Source organism: Tachysurus fulvidraco, chromosome 2, assembly GCF_022655615.1.
Source record: "Tachysurus fulvidraco isolate hzauxx_2018 chromosome 2, HZAU_PFXX_2.0, whole genome shotgun sequence".
Classification (NCBI taxonomy): Eukaryota; Metazoa; Chordata; class Actinopteri; order Siluriformes; family Bagridae; genus Tachysurus; species Tachysurus fulvidraco.
Window position 1 is genome coordinate 4868166 of NC_062519.1, and position 13398 is coordinate 4881563.

At 37.6% G+C, this 13398-nt stretch overlaps 2 protein-coding genes across 2 annotated transcripts; one reads left to right on the forward strand and one right to left on the reverse strand.

Annotated features, from left to right (window-relative positions):
• Positions 1 to 1272: 1272 nt before the first annotated feature.
• klhdc7a (kelch domain containing 7A) lies at positions 1273 to 5505 on the forward strand. The gene has a single exon (XM_027167669.2). The coding sequence runs from the start codon at positions 1395 to 1397 to the stop codon at positions 3942 to 3944; it is 2550 nt and encodes an 849-aa protein (XP_027023470.1). The 5' UTR covers positions 1273 to 1394; the 3' UTR covers positions 3945 to 5505.
• Positions 5506 to 7156: 1651 nt separating this feature from the next.
• On the reverse strand, positions 7157 to 13054 carry cfap107 (cilia and flagella associated protein 107). The gene is made up of 4 exons (XM_027167654.2): positions 12817 to 13054; positions 9564 to 9674; positions 8562 to 8736; positions 7157 to 7505 (listed from the first exon to the last, which is right to left on the reverse strand). Exons 1-4 carry the CDS (start codon positions 12925 to 12927, stop codon positions 7267 to 7269), a joined length of 636 nt encoding a protein of 211 aa, XP_027023455.1. The 5' UTR covers positions 12928 to 13054; the 3' UTR covers positions 7157 to 7266.
• Between the last annotated feature and the right edge of the window lie 344 nt (positions 13055 to 13398).

Consider the following 13398-nt stretch of genomic DNA (forward strand, 5'->3'; position numbering starts at 1 on the left):
TTGTTAGGATTTTGAAAATGATTGAGAGTTTGCCGAGGCATATTTGCATGTGGTATAGCATGCTAGCTTTTCTTGTTTTCTAGCTTTTACAAAGTTTTAGCTTTGTACCACAGTAGCAAACATACACACTCTATATAAGTATAAGGGCTTTATTAGTCAATCATAAGACATTTTAGAGGAAAAACTTGAAAAAATCCCGGTACTTACTGTCTAACAAGAACAAATTGATAGCTATATATCTATCTGTGTATATACATACGACTTGTTATAGATTATATATTAGTTATAGATTAAATATTACATTTTATTTTAAACTTTATCTTTAAATCTCCCAAATAAATTAGTTAAATTGTCCGTGCATTAAGTACCAATGACCTAGCCTTTAAAAATGATAGATAGATAGATAGATAGATAGATAGATAGATAGATAGATAGATAGATAGATAGATAGATAGATAGATAGATAGATAGATTAATGGCAACCCTGTATGATACTGTATCAAATTTGCTTGGTCTTTTGCAATTATCAGACAAACATGTTGCCAAATCAACTGTCGCACTTATCAGGCCACCAAAACGTTCCACTTGACATACGAGAGGTAGGAGGTTGAGGGAGTCAGTCTGTGTAACTATCAATTATTCAGACCTTATTCAAGTGTGCTTGTTGGTTTGAGTTTCTTAGGAGCATATACATGACAGTGCTATCAGGTAGTATCAAAAGTCTTTAAAACCCATTGTTCTTAATATGAAATAAATTACATACATTGGGAGATTTGAATACATATATAATCATGCCTGATGATTTGTGCAAACAGTTGCATCCTGGACTGTGCACTTCTGTATGTGTTTAAGGTTTTTAACAGCTATCTCCACCCTTAGCACAAAAGCAAATACCCAACACCCACGTGCTTGTAGTAGCTCTTGTTATGCTCATTACTTTAATAATCTACAGAGAGTATACAACGCTAATCAATGCCAAACTATCCTTATTTTCTGCCCACTGAAAATATGAAATTCTATATGTTTGCAAAAATACCTTATGCAATTTTATGGTTTCTACTGAAGAAAATGAGAGAAAGTATGTACTGTCATCTGCAAATAACTCAAAGTCAACAGATGACAATAGATAGTACTTTATCAGCTCTAGCGCTGTGGATTTTGCAATTGCTTGCACCAGCTGGAATAACACCCACGGTCCCACCCTCACGGTGTGCAGCATGCAAATTCAACAAGGGCAGGGATCAGGTTCCTTATCCCACATTGACAATAGAAAGAGAGCTCACAGTTTGTAGTTGTATTCATCGTGAAGTTGCACACAGACTGGGATGCTCTAGGTTCAGCATCCTGATTAAAGACTAAATAACCAGTTGACTGCCAAACCTGCTTGACCAGAAATGCCAATAGCGGACTTGCTGGGAGTGCACTTTGACATGCAGCTCCTGGCCAAGCTGACTGCGTCTGCTGCTGCTATTCTTTTCGTCACCTGGGTCTTCCGATTTTATAGCTCCAGGGCTCGAGGCCAAGCAAGAGCCAAGAAGAGACTACCTCCTCCCAGGAGCACTCAACCAAGTCCTGAAACCTGCAGCCCTTGCAAAACGGTGTTAGATCCTCTAAAAGACAAAGAGATAGAGGAAAATGGTGGAGAAAACCGGTCTAGGCAGTCCACTGTGGATTCTGGGCAAGGCATTCTTCAACTACAAAAAACAGATGACAAGGTTAAAAAGGAAGAGAATAAAGAGATGGATTTCTTTGTTTCTGACACAGAGGGAAGTTCCTCACTGCTCTCTGGTGTGGAACGCAACACAGAAGGGGATACAAAGTCTGTGGATGTTGTGACCAATGCACAAGGAAGTTCTGTGCTTTTCTCCGGTGTGAAGCGCAACATAGAAGTGGATAAAAAGTCTGAGGATTTTGTGACAAATCCAGAGGAAATTTCATTGTCATCCTCTGGTGTGGAATGTAACATTAAAGAGTGTAAAAAGTCTGAGGACATTGTGACCAATACAGAGGGAAGTTCCTTGGAGAAAAAGCCTGAAGAATTTGTGACCAGTCCAGAGGGGAAATTGTCACCTGCCTCTGGTGTGGAGGGTAACATGGGGGACTTCTTGGACAAGGCAGAGAGAGAGATTAAAGTCAACAAAGCAGAACTGACTCTACTGACACCTGGTTTAGATGTCAGAGTGGCAAGTCCAAGTGGACGTCGTTCGCCATGCCAGCTTAAAAAGCTGGATGGTGGAGTTGAAGTTGGCAGAGAGCTCAGACAGAATATGGGTCATCCTGGAACTTTTTCCAGTTTCCAGTCGAAGGCAGAGATCAAAGTGGAGAATGCTGACCTGGTAATAGAGGGGCCTGGAGATCAAAGCACAGCAGTTCGTGGTAAGATTTATGATTATTTTGTCGAGACATCCTCACAGTCAGTTTCAGATTTAAGCCCCACCCATTCTAGAAGTCCAATTTATGGACCATATGAAGCCAGCATAAAGGATAAACCCCGGACACCGAGTCCCTTGCCTTCATCTTTAATCATTAGAGATCTGGACATTGTAATTGACTCAGAAAGAGTGTCTCAAATTCCCATCAGATCAGAAACTGGAAGACATCTCAGACATGGACTAATTCGCAAGGACAGTTATCTTGCTGCTGCTGCAGAGTCAGAAGTCCAGATCCCTTTTCCTCCTCCTGTGACTCAATGCCGCTCACCCACACTTCTAAATGATTTCTCAACAAACTCCACAGAGTCATCAAAACAAATACAATTCTCTGAGGATCCACAAGTGGAAACAGTGGCTAGGGCCCAATTTTTTCACCTTCCTGTGGAGAACATAGGAAATGCAGAACTGGAGAGTTTAACTGGAAAACTTGACCTGGGCAATTGTCTGGAAGCACTGATGCTTGCCAAGAAACATAGACACAATGCTCTTCAGCAAGCTGCTCTGAGAGTTATGTCAGACAATTACTTTCAGGTTCTACGAGATCCAAACCTGTACGGTCGACTTAAGGCAGGTGAGCGAGACCAGATCCAGAGGCAACGCAGTAGAGGCAAAAGACACCTCATGGTCGCAGACATGGACTCCCCAGATAGGACCAGAAGTCATTCACGGTCTACAGACTCCTACATTGTAAGAGGAGCTAGTGGACTTTTTTACTATGATGATTACAAAGACACATGGGATCTTCAGTGCCAAATCCCTCAGGAAGTCTCATCCGAGGGCTGTGCAATGTGCACCATGGATAACTATCTGTTTGTAGCTGTAGGCTTCCAATGCACATTACCATCAAGAAAGGTGTTTTGCTACAACCCCATGACCTCCATTTGGAGTGAAATCTGTCCAATGAATGAGGCCAGGCCTCATTGCAAGCTTGTAGCTCTACATGACCATGTGTATGCCATCGGAGGGGAGTGTCTCTCAACAGTGGAGCGTTATGACCCTAGGACTAACAGATGGACCTTTGTCGCACCACTACCCAATGAGACTTTTGCGGTTGCCCATCGGGCTACGGCTTGCAACGGTGAGCTGTTTGTTTCCGGTGGCACCCTGAAGTATACACTCTTGCGCTACAACCCCAAAACTGATGTCTGGCGACAGAGCTTGATTATAGGCACCAAAGAAAGGACGACAGAAATGGTAGCAGTTCGTAACTTCCTTTATCGGTTTGACGTTAACCCTTACATAGGGATCAGTGTGTATCGCTACCATGTTGTGGCCAAGCTATGGTATGAGTGCTGTTCTAAGCAAATTCCACACTGCCCGCCCTTTCAGTGTGTCACTATGGATGATGTCATCTATTGTGTAAATCGGCAGTTTACTATGAGGTTCTTAGCTGATGAAAAATCTCCAGGCTTTGTGGCGGACGATTTACAAATCCTCACACAATCTAAGGGTATTTTATTCCCTTTTATTCTTGCACTGCCTGATAAACGTACTCTTCAAACCAGCGTTTGAATTCAGTCAGCTGAGTCGAGAAAAAGACTGGCGCACCCAGAGTTCATAGTTGGAGACCATATTAAGTTACTGGAATGCACAGTCGTCTTAATCAGTGGCAGTCGAAGTGAAATATCAAGGCTATTAAAGCCAGTAATTGTAAAGCTAGATCAGATTTAGTGTGCACTCCCAGTGAGATAAATCTGCCGTTCCAATGAGAGCTGTTTGTTATCAGAGTTTTTCAGTCCACTCTTGGGTCTAAGTAAACTCTTAAATCTTGCTAATGTCTAGTGCTACTGCTTAAAGTGTTTCACTCGAACATACTGCTCCAAAATGCTATAAGCAAAATGTCAGCTAATCAATATGTAGAGTGGAGCCATGCTGCAATTTGCTGTAATGAATAACACAAATGCTCATCATTTCCAAGATTTATGAAGAATGGTATAAGGATATTCATAGCATGCTTTGCTCTCACGCCCATTTGAACTCATGAATAATTCAAAATGATAAATTATCAAATGTTGGCTTTTTTCCCCCACTGTCCTTCATTGACATCAATGTCTGGACTTTTATGTTTATTGCTTCTCTTTTAGATAAGTGAAATAAGGCTAATGTTGTTGAATACTATGTAGTGCCACTGAGTGTGTCTATTTAAACTTTCCAAATATGTAATATATTTTCAGCAACATAACATAATCCCATGAGGGATGGCACGGTGGCGTTATTGGTAGCGTTCCTGGGCTCGGATTACTGTTTGGGGTTTCATATGGTCTTTTAGGAATATTTAGTTTCCTACTATAGTTCTCTAGTTTCCTCCCAATGCATGCTGGTAGGTGGATTAGCTACTCTCAATTACCACTAGGTGTGAATGGTTGCTTGCATGGTTCCAGTGATGTACCAGCATCCCATCCAGGATAGATTCCCACCATACACACTGTGGTTTCAGGATAGGCTCAGGATCCAGCACAACCTGGACCGGAATAAAACAAGACGAATCCTAACCATATCATTAACCTTCATATCATTTTTGAGTTGTGCATATGCATACTGTACATGTGAGACTATGTCAATTTTAGGATACTCACTTTCTTTAGGTCACATGTAAATATATGTCACACATTTAAAAATATTATATTCTGTATATAAATATATATTATATATATGTAATATATCAAAATCATATATTAAATACGATGTACTTGGAATATATATGTATGCTAATGAAATAATAAATCCTGGACTATAATCTGCCTTATAAATATATGTAATCAATTATTTGATGCTTTAATACAAGACAAGGACTTTCACACAAAGCTGAGAAAAAAAGATATACTGAATGGTATGCCATAACAAACCATGCCTGCCTGCTCGCTTGTTCATGCTCTGTAACAATGGCACCATCATGTGGATGTTTACCGTGAGTCAACAGAATTTAACTGGTTGTTCATAAACTGGAAAACAAAACCCCACATGTACAGTTTAAAATGTAGGAGCAACCAGAAAGGTTTGGAGAACTGATCTGCATTTTCAGACAGCAGGGACAGTGTAACATGGATGGCTGACCATCAAATGTATGCATCCTTGATTGTGTAATTAAACACTTTGATTCATTGTAATTAAACACTTAATGGGATGGGAGTTCCCTCAGAATCTCTTCATGAAAGTGTCAGTCGTTTTGCAGCACACATGGCCCGTTTCAACATCGCACATTTATTGTGGGGGCAACAACAATGCGCATTATATCCATCGTGCAACAAAATCTGGGCGAGAAATTTAATTTGCAGGCTGTTAGGGGATAAATTGATAAACAGGGCTTAGCAAATTGAACCAGTTGTTTCTCTCTCATGTACATACAGTACATACACATGCATTTACCTTCTGATAATGAAGATTTCTGAAAAAATACTGAAAAGGCTTGAAATTACATTCTGAAAATGAAGCCAAAAGATAGTGAACGACCACAAGTGTAAAAAAAATAATAAATAATGTTGAACATCACATGCTCAGTTCGCATATTCATCTTATTGACATTGTGAGAATCTCCTAAAATTCAGAAAAGGTACACAGTGATTCTCATTTCATTTTCATTTTATGCACATTCATATTTTTGAAACAGAAAATCCAAAAAATAACCTTCCTGCCTTTGTAAACATTTTGCCAATCTGATAGGACATCGAAATGTTTCACAATCGTTTAAAACATATTTGTGATTTTGCTGTTGCTGGGGTCTTGAGTGACACCTATTATATAATATGTAAAGGAAATGAAGCACCGATCAAAATGTGATTTTGTTCTTTTTTATTCCACAAACTAGTGCAAAATTTGCACCGATTATCAGAATATTAGGACAAACATAAAATGTGCATTTTAGAGAGATGAAAAATATGCTGTACTTTCTTGCTCATTATAATCAATTTTATTCTGTAATTCAGTGCTGTTGAATTCATGATTATATCTGATTAATTTTCTATAAAAGCAGCTCTGAAAGAAGTTCATGGTGCTCAGCAAATCACAGGTTTATATTAATATATTAATACACATATAATGTAATGCATTATCCTAATAATAACTAGCGTTTACAAATGTTATGTAACAAGTACGATTTTCTGTATAATTAAGCAATATGGCACAAGCAAGAGTGCAATTATGCCATGATTTGGCCGTAGGCATAAGCCAGTAGGGTTTGCGCCTACGGGGATACACACTATAAAATGTCCCAGTGCGGTTCTAGGAAAAGTGCTCTTGAAACTGTCACTTAATCGAATGGAATAAGTGGAGCGGATATAATTGTTGTATAATCATTGTTATGGTGGAGATTTCTGAAAGTAGACATTTATTTAACATTTATGAGTCTCTAAGTGTCAGTGTTTTAAATTTCCACCAAGGGAAAGTCTTGAGGATGAAGGACTTTGCGGTTGCACGGTAACAAGACAAGTTTCAAGGGAGGCTGGTAAGTGAAAAGACTCGTACAGAAACATGGTACAACATACTGAAAATAATGGACTGACTTGTCACGACATTAAGCAGTTCATTGGTAATCATTGGTGCATTGGTATGGTTTAAAAGCAAAAACTTAAATAGAATAAGATCAAATAATAATTAATCAAATAATCAACGTCCACCCGCTTGCTGGTGGTAGCAGTAACTCTACTTATGAACTATTGTACTTTAAAACACATCTAGTGTAGATTCTGGAAATTGTGTAGGACTTTTAAATAAAAGGATGGAGAATGTTTACAATGTTCAATGTTCTCTATTAAGAGGTGTATATATAGATGCTATTTTGAATCATTAACGATATGTATGTGCATTTTTCCACACAATCAATCTGATAAAATCAGGGTTACACACATGGCAGAGGTGACATTGGTCTAGCAGCATTTCCTTGCATGTGGTTTATTTTCAGGTCCTTCTTTCTGACGGAGGTCAGGCGTGGCGCTCTGGCATGTCGAGGCTGACAGAATGCATCTGTGGGATGCACTGGATACGCCGCTCTGTACATACTGTGCATGTGCGACCCCGCCTGCTGCTTCTCCAGCTGCGCTCGCCAAAGCTCTGTCAGACCATAGTTGGTCGGAGGGCCTGGGAATATGTATACGTGTGTGTGTGTGTGTGTGTGTGTGTGTGTGTGTGTGTGTGTGTGTGTGTGTGTGTGTGTGTGTGTGTGTGTGTGTGTGTGTGTGTTTGTGTGTGTGTAGAAGGCAAAAGAGGAGAGAAGGAAGGAGGAGAGCAGGACTCAGGACTCAGCTGTTCTGTACTGCAATCATTAATTAGCCTGCTGACAGATTTGGAGCATATTCCCAACTAACTTTTAACTGCTGCTACTTGTGACAGAACGCTGAAAATGCAACGGCAAGCAAGCACCAATGCAACAAATTTAAAAGCTTTACAAAAATGAATATTGATTGGAAGAGTGATCTGGCTTTATTTATTACTAGTAACACTGTGTAACGCCGTAATAACTGTTTATAGAGTGACATGACTCATCATACAGTGACATGACTCATCACAGAGAGACATGACTCATCATAGAGTGACATGACTCATCATGCAGTCATAGTATGATATGCCTCATCATAGAGTGTTATGATTCAGAGTAACATGACTCATCATACAGTCATAATATGACATGACTCATCATAGAGTGTTATGATTCAGTGACATGACTCATCAGAGTGACATGATTCATCATACAGTCATAGTATGACATGACACATCATAGAGTGTAATGATTCAGAGTGACATGACTCAATCCAGAAAGACATGACTCATCATAGAGTGACATGAAATGATAAGCTCATCATGACAACTGATATAAGCATACATTAACATTTTATAAAGGCTTTTTACAAACAAACCTCAGTTATCTTATTAGCTGCTTATGTCATTTTTGTCATTTTGTTTTTTTATTTTTGTCATATATTTTTGTCATTATCTCCTTTTTATGTCAAGACACATAACACATGATTCAATGTTCGGAATGACCTAACAAAAAATTACTGTTAAAGCACAACAACTATATAACTCATATATATAACAATAACTAATGATATTAGTAGTTATAAACTGGATATAACTTTCTATAAACTCAGAAACTCATGGTGATACACTAAGATAACAGAATTCAAGGGTTAATACCATAAAGCGGATGATCTGACTTCTCAGGGATCCAACCCATCTTGTCAGTGTGCCATGTGCGGAGCTTGGGAAGGCCAGTGGAGCTATGTCGACTATAAGACTCGTCATAGAGTGTGACCAAGTAATGTGAAGTGGGAGTGTTATGGTGGGAGAAGAGGAGTCTGGTAGGAAGACCCTGGACACACAGATGATAGAAAGATAAAGGTCTCAATTTTCTTGAACCATGCATAAGACTGACATAAACATGCCATAAACTGGGTTGTTTGACTGAGTTGTGACCGTTGTTGACTGCTGTCGTCAGTCTCCTCTCTAGTTTCTAGTAAAACCTGATGTAAGGAGCATTCACTAGCATGTGACATAAATGGCCAAACATTATAACAGTTGTAATGACATTCATTACCAATGCTAATGTCATTATAACAGTTGTATAACATTCTGAATGCTAATGTCAATTTTGTGCTGCATTTATGTCATAAAATAACCACTTTCTTGGGGAATATCACGCTGATGTTTTTATTTTGGGAAAATTCAACAACGATTTCTCCAGATTCAAGGAAATAAATTCTGGTTTCAACTTAAATTTCACAGCCTACTTTAGTTCTATGCTAAGATTTCAGCCACCATTTTAATCCAGACCGTGATGTGAACTGTGCGAATGCTTTCAAGCAAGAATAATGGGAATTTTTCTCATCCTTGCAAGTTCTACATGGCATAAAATCTGCATTACGACAGAAATGAAAAAGAAATTTTATTGCACTTTACTTGCTCATACAGTAGGATTTACTGTGCTGTACCGTATCCACATTACTTTCCATATTAAGTTAATAATTTATAGGATTGAATATGTGCAATATCTTCCACTTTGCCACTTCATGACAGCACCTTTGCACTTTATGCTTAGGAGTGTACAAATGTAGCATAAGAATGTACTTGTACAGTATATAGATGCTTAAGCACTCATTATGCATGATACAACATTTTTTTTAATCACGTTGCTCAAACCTCAGATCTACGAATCGCCGTCCGCCTCACGATCACATCTGGTTTGTGGTCTGGATGAGGCTTGAAGTCCAGCCTGTTGCTACTTTGTGCTGTGTTACACTTCTGAGAGAACTGACATACACACACACACACACACACACACACACACACAAAAACACACACACACAGAATATATACAGTAGGCAAAAAAAGCTAAGTGTAAAAGAGGACCTAACGGCAGCACTCAGCAATCACAGTGCACGATCAGCAGCCTTATCGATCGCTGCCGCTTTTCCAGCTCATCTTTCTCTCAGAGCCGAATGAACACTCAGCCAGGGTAGTGCTATTCGTCTGCTGTTCAAACACCCCGGCTGTGCTGAGTCAGCTTAATCGCACACCTCTAATCACTTTTGCAAAGATCTTGAGTCTTGCTCAAGGAAATCTTACCCTATCAGGGTCTGAATCACAGAGTGTGAATGTTTGCAGTTTGCAGGCCGTATGTTTGCGAGAACAGCAGGCGCCCGGTGATTGTGACTGAGAGGAAATAAAAGTTCACCCAAAACAAACAGAAAACCCTTTCTTCCTAGAATAAATAGAAAGACGCAAGACATCTATTTGGACCTTCTAGAAAATTGAGATGAAGCTTATCGACATTTGTGAAGTACATAATGTTTTTTAATAACTGCTTTTATATACTGCTTTAATTAGAGGTGAGATGAAGTAGATGAATAATGCGGGAATAAGATGCTTAGACAGAGTAACGGTCAAGATTAGAGACATGTCATGAGTTTTGCTTATTAAATCTGTTAAGTGCTTGTGAAAGCAACACTTTAGAAGCTATTAAAATAATGAAGCAAGCCGCAGCCTAAACGTTGCTGCTTCAGAGATAAACTGTATAACTAAAAGCTGCAATTTTGTCAGTTTTCATTGTGTACTTACTATTTGTTTATATAAGTTGGATGTACAATTTATGGATTTAATTCCATTTCTGCATGGTTAGCAATCTGGAGAGGTTCAACTCCATACACTCTGTGGACTTATAAAATCTTTAGGGAACTGTAATCAAAAATTTCCTTTATCTTTTTATTATTCTATCTCCACCCATAGTACAGCTTAGAGCTGAGACTGAACAGTGACTGCATTTCAGTGTAGGACTACTGCAACACACTGATAAACTACATTGCAACTGAGTATTACATTCTCCCCTGAATTAAAAAGCGGCGTTTAGTTCTTAAAATGCAATCCATTGATTTTTAATTTGTTAAAAGATCAAGAGATTTTGTGTATAGTTAGATAGTTAAAAGTTCTGTAAAAGCTTAGATCGTTAGATAGTTAAAGGTTATATAAAAGGGGAAGTTTGATATTTAAAGGTTCTGTAAAAGCTTAGTTAGATAGTTAAATGTTCTGTTAACAGAACTTGCCTCTGTAAAAGCTTAGTTAGATAGTTAGATGTTCTGTAAAAGGGAAGTTAGATAGTTAAAAAGTTCTGTAAAAGCTTAGTTAAATGGTTAGATAGTTAAAGGTTCTGTAAAAGCTTAGTTAGATAGTTAGATAGTTAAAGGTTCTGTAAAAGGGAAGTTAGATAGTTCAAGGTTCTGTAAAGGGGAAGTTAGATATTTAAAGGTTCTGTAAAAGCTTATATATAGTTAGATAGTTAAAGGTTCTGTAAAAGCTTATAGATAGTTAGATAGTTAAAGGTTCTGGAAAAGGGAAGTTAGATATTTAAAGGTTCTGTAAAAGCTTAGTTAGATAGTTAAATGGTCTGTAAACAGAACTTCTCTCTGTAAAAGCTTAGTTACATAGTTAGATAGTTAGAGGTTCTGTAAAAGGGAAGTTAGATAGTTAAAGGTTCTGTAAAAGCTTAGTTAGATAGTTAAATGGTCTGTAAACAGAACTTCTCTCTGTAAAAGCTTAGTTACATAGTTAGATAGTTAGAGGTTCTGTAAAAGGGAAGTTAGATAGTTAAAGGTTCTGTAAAAGCTTAGTTAGATAGTTAAATAGTTAAAGGTTTTGTAAAAGGAAAGTTAGATAGTTAAAGGTTCTGTAAAAGGGGAAGTTTGATATTTAAAGGTTCTGTAAAGGGGAAGTTAGATAGTTAAATGTTAAGGGGGAAAGGGGATCGTGCATTTGCAGCAGTAGCACCTAGACTTTGGAATAGCTTACCCATGTACATCAGGGATGCTGATTCCGTGTACATTTTTAAAATACAACTTAAGACATACTTGTTTTCCATGGCATATCCCTCTTGTTGAAATGTTTTATTATTACTGTAAATGTGTGTATTGCTATTAATAAAATTGTATTTATTTCTTTTTTATACTTAGATTTTGTAAAGCAGATTGGTCAACATGTTTTGTTTGAATAGTGCTATACAAATAAAGTTGACATTGACATTGACAAATGTTCTGTAAACAGAACTTCCCTCTGTAAAAGCTTAGTTAGATAGTTAAATAGTTGTAGGTTCCGTACAAGGGAATTTAGATAGTTAAAGGTTCTCTAAAAGCGTAGTTAGATAGTTAAAGTTTTTGTAAAAGGGAAGTTAAATAGTTAAAGTTTCTTTAAAGGGGTATGTGGGTAGTACAATGTTTATTTAAATGGATTTTTAGATATATCTTTAGTTCTTTAGATGTTTCTTTAAAAAAAAAACATGGCAGCTTAATTGTTAAGGTGTTGGACCACTGCTTGGAAGGTCATGAGTTTGAATCCCAGTTCCACCAAGCTTGGTTGTATAAAAAATGCAATAAAATAAGGTCACTTTGGATAAGGGTGTCTGCTAAAAGTGTTAAGGAAGATGAGAGAAAATTCTTAGTTGAGTATTAAGTTAGTTGACATTCACACAGCATTAGTTATGTTATGGAAATTCAAATCCCGGATTCTGCATTATATATTCAAGATTCGAATTCTAGACAAATCCAGGTCATGTTTCTGATTCCTATACTGAGCATAATAAAGCAAATATATGATCTATTTCTATTCTTACTAGCAGTACAGTTATGTCTTATTAATTTTATATTACATTTTAGGAAAAGCATACTATTCTGTTTTACTAGGAACAACACATGGTGACAGTGGAGTTACAGATTAATGGATGTTATTTTCGCATTATATTTATTTGTTTCAGTGTTAAAGTTAAGGGTAGTATGTATGATATATATGTATATGTATGATATGGTAGTTTTCATATCTATTTTATCTTCCATTACATGTCATTTTTATCAGTAAATCCAGTTCTGTGTCACTAGAACAACTCAAGGAAGCAGGTGTAAAGTGATACCTGCAGTCTTTCCTCAGCCCAGTTGCCTATGAGCACTTTGTTGGCATATTTCTGCTCAATCCTCCATCCTGGCTGCTTCCATTTATCATAAGTCATGTCCTTTTCTTGCATAATGCACCTTACCTCCCCGTGTCCTCGTGCAACAGAAACTCCAGCACTTTTACATTCAAACTAAAGACAGAAACGATCGCAGCTCAATTGTAACGCTGTCACAGCAGGGGGGAAGGACAGAGCGGTCTGTTACTATAGAAACAAGGTAAACACTCATTAAGAAAGAAGCTCAGATTCCATATGACGAATTTCACTTGATGAATTTATAAATGAGGTTTTGTCTGCAAGGACTAAATACATATAAAGAGATATAAAGATATTAAGACTGTTATTTGGAAGAAAAAAAAACATCTTCCAGAATATAGAAAAGAAATTGCCAGTGTACTAATATGGAATACAAAATGTCTTCATGTTAGACGTAAAACTGCCTTGTTAATAATAATGAGCCAAAATAATGCTAAATACAGAATCTGTTTTAAAAATACACAGAAATATACAGAGGATACACATAAATCGCATTATTAGTCATTT